General features: G+C 47.8%; 1 protein-coding gene across 1 annotated transcript; it reads left to right on the top strand.

Annotated features, from left to right (window-relative positions):
• Window positions 1-4,093: 4,093 nt before the first annotated feature.
• foxb2 (forkhead box B2) lies at window positions 4,094-5,059 on the top strand (the record flags this gene model as incomplete). The annotated part of the gene is made up of 1 exon (XM_083674081.1): window positions 4,094-5,059. One exon carries the CDS (start codon window positions 4,094-4,096, stop codon window positions 5,057-5,059), a length of 966 nt encoding a protein of 321 aa, XP_083530207.1.
• Between the last annotated feature and the right edge of the window lie 4,941 nt (window positions 5,060-10,000).

Here is a 10,000-nt window from a genome sequence, read left to right as displayed (position 1 = left end):
TGTCACCCACACACCTACACACACACACACACACACACACACACACACCTATACACACACACACACCCCTATACATACACACACACACACACACATACACCCATACACATACACACACACACACACACACACACACACACGCACCTATACACACACCTATACAACATTTACATTTATGTCATTTAGCAGATGCTTTTATCCAAAGCGACAGTTCAGTGAATCAACTATACAACAGCCATGGTAAGCCAAGCCTTCCAGAAGCACCAGTGCCATCGGCTGACACTGGGCTGGAGGAAGGAAGACAGTGTTAGGATGTAGGAAGGAAGACAGCGTTATAACAGCCCATTGGATCGACGTACATGTCCTTGTTCCTGTTTTTCACAAACCAGCACATTTCTACACGTAGCCTAGCCGTGTGGACCAATGAGAGGACAGGACAGACAGACCAATGAGAGGACAGGACAGACAGCCTAAGGGGAGGACAGGACAGACAGACCAATGAGAGGACAGGACAGACAGTCCAATGAGAGGACAGGACAAACAGACCAATGAGAGGACAGGACAGACAGACAGACATATAGGCTCAACAGAACTTGATTGAGTTCTCTAGAACTTTTAACGACAACGACACAACCACACACTCCCCTCAACCCCCCCCCCCCCCCCACCCCCCATCACCCCCCCCCCCCCGCTGCTTTATGGTGGAATAGAGAGATCACGGTGCATTAGGCGTCGTCTCTAAATCATTTCCCATTACTAAAGCCTGGCGCCGGCGTCACTCCCAACCCGGCTTCTTCTCCGCTGGAACACCGGAAGGCCCGCTAATTGATTTAAATGGCTCGCTCCACCGCGATGCGCCCGTGATGACTTCGTGAGGGGTCTTTAAGATGATTATTATTATTATAATTGCCATTATCCCCGCTTCCCTTTTCAAACGGGAGACAGAGAAAGAATATCTCGCCCTGAGCTGAACAAATAATTATTAGACTCTCGAAACAAACACACGACCCCTTCTCTCCCGCAGCCCCCCCCCACTCCCTCTACCTTCCTCCAACCCCCTTCCACCCCCCCCCCTCCACCCCCGGCCCCCCCTGGTTCTCCTATCCCCTACCTCCCCTTTTCTGCGGTGTGTGCCGCCGTAATTTATGCAAAATTAATTGATATATCTCTTATAATTGATGTGCTGTAAAATTAACGAGTAATTTATGTAATTAGTCAATTAAGGATAATTCCAGCATATGTTGGCTATGCCCAGAAGGTATAGCTTTACAACTAGTTATTTGTCCAGGAGTGGGATGCTGGGAAGACTACCTCATTAATGCTGCTCTGCACATCAGCGGTGTGTCTACTTAACGGCTCCCTTTGTGAAAACAGATTTAATATTTATCTTTCCCGCGCGTTTAAGGAGGACGCCTTCACCCCGGTTAGCCTCGGAGGGCCTCCAAGTTCCAACAACATTTTTCAGACGCCTTCGAAAATGTTTTTACAAAAAACCCCGAAAAAAACCCGAAACAAAACAACGTCTTTATTGAGCCTATAGGATATAAATCCTAAATGCGTTTTTAAAAGCGCTCTCTCTATCAAGCAGCCGCGCAGAGAGGTGCTTTATCGAGTTATTTACGAGCGACGAAGCGACGAGGGTTTTAAACACGCTCCCGTGACCCTTCGACTGTTCCTGGAGGACCTAGGCGGGCGCGAGGCGCACCAGGGGATATCCGTTGGCTAATTAATTGACACCGTTTTGAATATTCATATCTAATATAGCAAGCTCGCTCTTAATTACATTGTTGGACTCCTCCTCGAGGACGGTGAATCACGGAAGGCTTCATTATTCTAATGTATTCGGGGGCCTGCCGGTGCCGTCAAGGGCCGAGCCGTGACACCTGGCCGTGAAAGAGCGCGAGCAGCTTTTGTTGTTTTCCGTTTAACGGAGCTCTGAGGAGGTTCAGACGTTTGTTTACATCCTTGTAGGGTTGGCGGGAGGGTGTTTAAACAGACACACAGACAGCAGGTTGGCTGAGCCGAGTCCCCTCTCCGCAATTAATCATCAACAACAGAGAGAGAGAGAGAGACAGTGTGTGTGTGTGTGTGTGTGTGTGTGTGTGTGTGTGTGTGTGTGTGTGTGTGAGAGAGAGAGAGAGAGAGAGAGAGTGTGTGTGTGTGTGTGTGTGTGTGTGTGTGTGTGTGTGTGTGTGTGTGTGTGTACAGAAAGAGAGAGACTACATGATTTATTGTTATCAAAGTCAGAAACTGCAGCCGAATGAATTTGAAAAAGTAGAGAAATGTTGCACTAATTTAGCTTATATATCCAATTGTAGCATTTACAATTAAGTTCAAATCAGAAAAAAAATGCATTTAAGTTATGTTTTCCACTCGAATTCCACTCATTTTATCGATGGTGAAGAAATTACCAATGCAGTTCCCGTATGCCAACAATTTACAGGACGTCATTCAACGTGTCAATTGCGTGCGTAAAGTGCGTAAAGTTATGAGGGATTATAGGCTATTTATTATAATAAAGAAACAGCTCAATGTTACCTATCCAGAGACTGTAGGATACGTTTTGACATAAGGAGAAAACTAAAGCTGTAGCCTCATTGATGAACGAAACCAATCACAAACTTCAACATCGAATTCGATTTTCCAGATCAGTTAATTATATTAAGATAATCACATCCTAACTCCTACTATTTAAGACCATAAAAAGACACATTATTTTGTACCTTACCTACTAATATTCACATAATTCACACGATTTGGTTAATCTTTATGGATGATTTAGGATAACTATTCTGCCTTGATTTATACAAATTCATAAAGGATAAATCCAAACGTATAAAATAAAGACATATATTGATTGCTAAATGACAAACTAGAACGTGTTTGACATATATAGTATACAGTAATATGTGCTTGACTCGAAACTTTATAATCCCCTCTTTTCCTCCTCTTCTTTTTCCTCCCCCTTTTGCTCCCTCTGTTCCTCCACATAATGATTAATAGGATGTTTATGTTATTACACACACATTATTATTATTATTATTACTATTACTATTATTTTAATAATAATAATAATAATTATATTATCATCATCATTTAAGGCTCTCGGCCCCTCTTCCTCTCAGAACGCGCGAGGTGCCTGATTGGCACGGGCTGAGGGCGCGTGGATGAGTTTAGATTCACCCTCCATCCCCTCCTCCCTTATTCCTCCGTATCCACCCCTCCCCTAACCTCCCCTCCTCCTTCCCCTCCTCTCCTCCCTCCCCTCCTTTCCTCCCTCCCCTCCCCTAACCTCCCCTCTTCTCTCCCTTAACCTCCCATCCCCTCCCCTCCTCCCTCCCCTCCCCTAACCTCCCCTGTTTTCCCCTTCTTCCCTCCTCTCCTCCCTCCCTTTCTCCCCTCTTTTCCCCCCGCGTGTCCCTAAGTGACTGGATGTGTTCATAGACCTGCGGGGGTCTCGCGCGTGGCTACCAGCCTTACAAAAACGGCGCACGGGGGCCACGGAAGCGCACACGGAGAGCGCTCGCCTCGCCGCGAGGAACACCGTCAACCCTTCGCACTAACCCTGCACCGTCGAAGAGACCGGCCTCTCACCACCCCCGTTCCGCTCGCGCAGGGAAAGGAACGGTGAGAAGCGGACTTGTTTTTAAAGTGTTCGTCTTTTACGCACAGACCCGTAGGCGACGAGAGAAGGATTTGTCCAGGGAAACTTTATTTGGCTTTTTGATTTGTGGTTCACGTCTTTGGGAAATTAATCTGGAAGATCTGCGTGTGTGTGTGTGTGTGTGTGTGTGTGTGTGTGTGTGTGTGTGTGTGTGTGTGTGTGTGTGTGTGTGTGTGTGTGTGTGTGTGTGTGTGTGTGTGGCAGCCTGTGTACGGTGTTGTCAGTCTGACACACACACTCTCCTCCATGTCGCCGACCAGTGACCGAGTCTGAGGTCTCCAAACTTGGGAACAAACTCCGTTTGTTCGGAAGGTCACTCCGACCACAGCAACCCTTCTTCTGACCAAACGGCAACTCTCTCCTGTACAAAACACACAGTTATTTAAACATATATAGCCTAGAAATCTCCTAAAGTATCCAGATCCAGCCATGCCTCGACCGGGGAAGAGCTCGTACAGCGACCAGAAGCCTCCGTACTCGTACATCTCCCTGACGGCCATGGCCATCCAGAACTCCGGTGACAAGATGCTCCCGCTCAGCGACATCTACAAGTTCATTATGGACCGGTTCCCGTACTACCGGGAGAACACCCAACGATGGCAGAACTCCCTCCGCCACAACCTGTCCTTTAACGACTGCTTCATCAAGATCCCGCGGCGGCCGGACCAGCCCGGTAAAGGCAGCTTCTGGGCTCTGCACCCGGACTGCGGGGACATGTTCGAGAACGGCAGCTTCCTTCGGCGGCGGAAGAGGTTCAAACTGCTGCGCTCCGAGCACATGGCCTGCAAGAGCTCACCCATGGTGCACTACTTCCACCACCACCACCAAGGCAAACTAGGCGGCGGGGGCGGGGGCGGGCATCTCGAACACCCGGGACCGGGCGGGGGGCACCACCACCCCGCCTCGGCCTCCGTTGGGAGGCTCCCCCACTTCCAGAGCTACGGGGGCATCAACTGCGGCCAGTCCGGCGGCTTCAAACACCCATTCGCCATCGAGAACATCATCGGCCGGGACTACAAGGGCGTGATGGCAGGCGGCCTGCCCATCACCTCAGTCATGCATCACCTAGGTTACCCCGTGCCCGCGCAGCTATGGCCCCACGTCGGCGTGCTGTCGGACTCCCTGGGCGGCGTGCCCGTACCCGTGGCATCCGAGTACGGGCCCTTCGGCGTGTCCATGAAGGGCCTCTACCACCACCACCACGCCGGCGGACAGACCCTGCCCGCCGTGCCCGTCCCCATCAAACCCACGCCGTCCCTAGGTCCCATGCCCGGGCTGGCGGGCCTCCCTCCCGGCCCAGCGCAGCTCTGCTCGGCGCCTACCATGCTGGAGAAAAGCGGCTCCGACATGGAGGGGAAAGGCAACCCGATACACCCGGCTCTCCTGCTGTCATAACCGGGTAAAAAGGAGGGGATACGACCCTTTGTAAATGATGGAATGAACTACTTCACAAGGACTACAGCAGCATATAGGCCCAATGTTAATCATGTATAGATAATGTCGAGTGCAGGTTGGCGAGCTGTAAATCATTCTAGTTAGAAGCTTTTCAACATCGATTATTCTTTCTTTTGCACAGTTCGTGTCGTCGTTTTCCGTTATGACTGACCCAAAGAGAGCATTTAGGAATCATAATTCATCCAGTCAAAAATATAGAAGAAAAATCAAAACGTGCAGTTTCCAAATGTTAGACTATTTGCTCACAAATAATTTATTTTACAGTTTTTATTATGTAATTGATAAAAACAAACATATGTTTACGTAGAAATTTGGACTGTTATTATTGTAATAAAACGTCCAATGCATCTGTATTGAAAAAGAAATGTTAAGGCTGTAAAATAATATTATTTATCTGAAGAGATTTATAAAGACATTTTAACGAAATCTGCTCTATCTGTCTGAGTTTTTGAAGTGTTTTGATCCGTTTAATAATAATAGTCACACTGTTTATGTTGTTATTTCTCTGTTTTCTAACTTAGTATCTTTTCCTGACATTCCTGTGAACGAGTGTAGCCTGTTGTTTTGCATCTACACACTCAGGTTCGCTTTATAGATTTTTAGATAAGTCAATCTTTCACATACGCATTATTAGCACGACGAGGTGCTTAATTTGTTTATAATAAACATTCTTGGACTTACATAATCACTGTCATTTAGGTTCGCAGAGGACCCGTGATGACCGGCGTCGTTTTTCTGACGTTTAGACATTTAGGAAGAAACACCCGTGGATATCAGGTTTCGTCATATCACGGATCAAGTCGCCACGGCTGCAGAGAGCTTTAGCGAGTTTATGCTTTTATGATTGTGGTGTATTTTAATAATCTACACGACCATGGGTACGATGTGTCACGTCTCTGGGACACACACACACACACACAGAGAGAGAGAGAGAGAGAGAGAGAGAGAGAGAGAGAGAGAGAGAGAGAGAGAGAGAGAGAGAGAGAGAGAGAGAGAGAGAAAGACTATCACCTGTTGCGCAACTTGAACCGTTAATAAATTCAAGGCAGGAAACGGGAGGGATTCATACTCAACTAAACAGAATATCAAGGCTTTTTAAGTATATTAACCGTTAGAGTGTGTCCTCTATATACTTTCAATGTACACAGTTTTGAGCACTCTACATTTTATGATGGGTTTGGTGGGACTAGGGCTTACCGCACAAAACATACCAAACATCCAAACTTTCATATTCACAAAACAATTCAACATTTATTTGCTAATTCTACTTCGATACCTGTGTGTGTGTGTGTGTGTGTGTGTGTGTGTGTGTGTGTGTGTGTGTGAGTGCGTGTGTGTATGTGCATTTGCGTGTGTGTGCGTGCATGTGCATGTGTGTATGTGCATGTGTGTGCGTGCTTGTGTGTGTGGACGCTACACGCTAACACACTTATGCCATAAAAGATGGATTGGAGAGTTGGAGAGGGGGAGGGTGCGGTATCTCCATAACTTCAAAAGCGGCCATTAGATTTAGTTCTCTTTTGTTTCTCCCACATAACCCCACCTTTGAAGTCCAGGAGAGCAGGTCCCTCAGGGGCACAGAGAGGAGCACCCTGCCCACTGAGAGTGACTTCCACTCCATGCCAAAGGACCGCCAGCACGCCAGCCTCTGAACCAATCATTGAGATGCACAAGTGGAGGAGAGATGTGGGAGTTAGACAGGAAACGTGTCTGTGTCATTATTAACAAGGAGTCATTATTAACTCTCTCTCTCTTTTTCTCTCTCTCTCTCTCTCTCTCTCTCTCTCTCTGTCTCTCTCTCTCATTTTCTCTCTGTCTCTCTCTTTCCTCTCTCTATAGTTGAGGTACAGTTGAGAGGAGGAGGTAGGAGGCAGGAGGAGGTAGGAGGAGAGGAGGAGGAGGTAGGAGGCAGGAGGAGAGGAGGAGGAGGTAGGAGGCAGGAGGAGAGGAGGAGGAGGTAGGAGGCAGGAGGAGGCAGGAGGAGAGGAGGAGGTAGGAGGAGGCAGGAGGAGAGGAGGAGGAGGTAGGAGGAGGTAGGAGGCAGGAGGAGAGGAGGAGGCAGGAGGAGGCAGGAGGAGAGGAGGAGGAGGTAGGAGGAGGCAGGAGGAGAGGAGGAGGAGGTAGGAGGTAGGAGGAGGCAGGAGGAGAGGAGGAGGTAGGAGGAGGCAGGAGGAGAGGAGTTAAGAGAAGAGGAGGAGGAGAGGAGGAGGCAGGAGGAGAGGAGGAGGTAGGAGGAGAGAAGGAGGTAAGAGGAGAGGAGGAGGACAGGAGGAGGTAGGAGAAGAGGAGGAGGTAGGAGGAGAGGAGGAGGAGAGGAGGAGGTAGGAGGAGAGGAGGATGCAGGAGGAGAGGAGGAGGTAGGAGGAGAGGAGGAGGTAGGAGGAGAGGGGAGGAGAGGAGGAGGAGAGGAGGAGGTAGGAGGAGAGGGGGAGGAGAGGAGGAGGTAGGTACGTTATTAATTCCCCTGATCAGCAGCCCAGTCCTGTCTAAGTCAGTCTAATGACTCCCTGTGTCCCTGTATAATTAAACATGTCTGATTGAGGTCTAATAAGAGACATAATCATGTCCCAATTAGCCTGTGATCCGCTGGTCCTCAGCTCCTACAATCTGCTGCTGGAATCCTAATAGCACATAAGGATCTAACGTGTGTGTGTTTGCACATAGCAATTTCTGCTGTTAGTAAGAAATGTGTGTGTGTGTGTGTGTGGAGTGGAAGTGGCTCTGTGTGTGTGTGTGTGTGTGTGTGTGTGTGTGTGTGTGTGTGTGTGTGTGTGTGTGTGTGCATGTGCGTGTGTGGAGGGGGAGTGGAAGTGGCTCTGTGTGTGTGTGTGTGTGTGTGTGTGTGTGTGTGTGTGTGTGTGTGTGTAAGCATGCTCAAGGTCAGCCTGTAAAGATGAAAACACATTTCAGTGGGAGGAAATAAATAACGTATGTAATAATTGAACAACATTCTTTATGCCCAAATATGGCCTTGCAGTACAACTATAAACTATATATATATACATATATATATATATCACATTCATACATCTAGATTCCAGAAGTACAGCAGATTAATGCTAACAGGACTGGAAGTGAGATTTCGTTTGGGCAAGGCAAATACGTCATTATTACCTATAAAAGCTGTTAGCTTTAACCAAACTGTGTCGGACATGAATATGAAATAACTTTTTTTCAGTGAAAATCTGTTAAACATGAGTAATATGACTGTTTGAATGAATAAAATATGAGGTCATGGGGTCATTTCGGCGCGACCCTCGGAAGCTCGGTGCTCCGCCGTTGAATAGGAGATGAGACATTAACCGTAATTACCCAGGCTCCTTCAGGGCCAGAGTAGCAAATTCTACATGCGTTTTTTTAATGGCCAGCAAGAGCAGGCCATCATAATGAGCAGCTTAATTCATTAATGCTCTCAGAGACACACACACACACATACACACACACACACACACACACACACACACACACACACACACACACACACACACACACACACACACACACACACACACACACTCTCTCTCTCTCTCTCTCACACACACACACACACTTGCACACTGACCCGCACATACAAGCACACACAAGACACCAAATTTAACCACAGCTTTTTGATTTGATATAACGGGTCGTACATTTTTGTATATTGGAGACATTGTATGAGATAAATTGCACTAATTGGTAAAAACCTATAATTGCATTGATATATTCTTAGTTTAATCCAGCAGCATTTACAGAGTGAAGTTAATACGGTCTTCTATAGATGGGTTACAGCAGGGGAGGCTGGTGGAGGTAGACATCGGAGGACAGGGGAGGCTGGTGGAGGTAGACATCGGAGGACGGCCTCATTGTGATGCATGGAATGGAGAGAGGAATAGTATCACACACACCATAGAAATCTGAGGTGGGTTTGATACCATTCCTCTCTCCGTTCCATGCATCACAAAGAGGCCGTCCTCTGATTTTTACCTCCACCAGCCTCCCCTGTTCTCCGATTTCTATCTCCACCAGCCTCCACGGCAGTGCAGTCATCAGTGCAGGTCAACTGATGGAACAAGACAAGCTCAGCTTCAGGTGTAGCGGCCGTGATCTAAAGCATGCAGGCCTTAATGCAGGCCCTTTCTTTCTCTCTGCCACCTTTCTCTTTCTCTTTGTCTCCTTCTCCCACTTTGTCTCTCTCTGTCTCTATTTCTTCCTCTTTCATTCACACTCTCCCCCCCCTCCCTCCCTCTCCCCCCCCCCCTCTCCCCCCCTCCCTCCCTCCCGACAGTCGACAGGTCCACCCAATCATGACTGTAAAGATACAAAGTTGTGAAGAAGGGAAACTCAGTCTCTAAATGCTAACATTCAGGGGGTTGCTGCTACGTTGCTGCTACGTTGCTGCTATGTTGCTGCTACGTTGCTGCTATGTTGCTGCTACGTTGCTGCTACGCTGCTGGTTTGAATCACGCTGGGGACACACTCTGGTTTCTTTTGGTGCTAATTCTTGCTCGCTAATTGTTGTTGCTTATGCTAATATTTGCTAATGTCTTCCCCTGACAACTTATCCTAACCTTAACCGCTCCAAGTTAATGCCTAATCTTAACCACTCAAAGTTAATGCCTAATTCATGTAACTCTTACACAACGTATCGTTAGTTTTTGATGTATCTTACGTCAAAACAGTATAGCTGGTATAGCCAGATAATACGATTCCCCAGACCGTATTTCTCCTCTGCAGAAACAATCCCCCAGAAAGTGTTCCGTTGGAGACGATGTTGTAAAAACTGGTTGAAAAAGACTCCCCCTTCCGAACCACCATATTCTTCTCTGCCCCCCTCCCTCTGCAGGAGCTCAGCCAGGGCTCAGAGGAGTTGACAGAGGACTAGAGGAGGAGAGAAGGAGA

The sequence above is a fragment of the Argentina silus genome (assembly GCF_951799395.1).
Source record: "Argentina silus genome assembly, chromosome: 7".
Taxonomy (NCBI): domain Eukaryota; kingdom Metazoa; phylum Chordata; class Actinopteri; order Argentiniformes; family Argentinidae; genus Argentina; species Argentina silus.
This window is presented reverse-complemented; position numbering and strand designations above follow the sequence as displayed.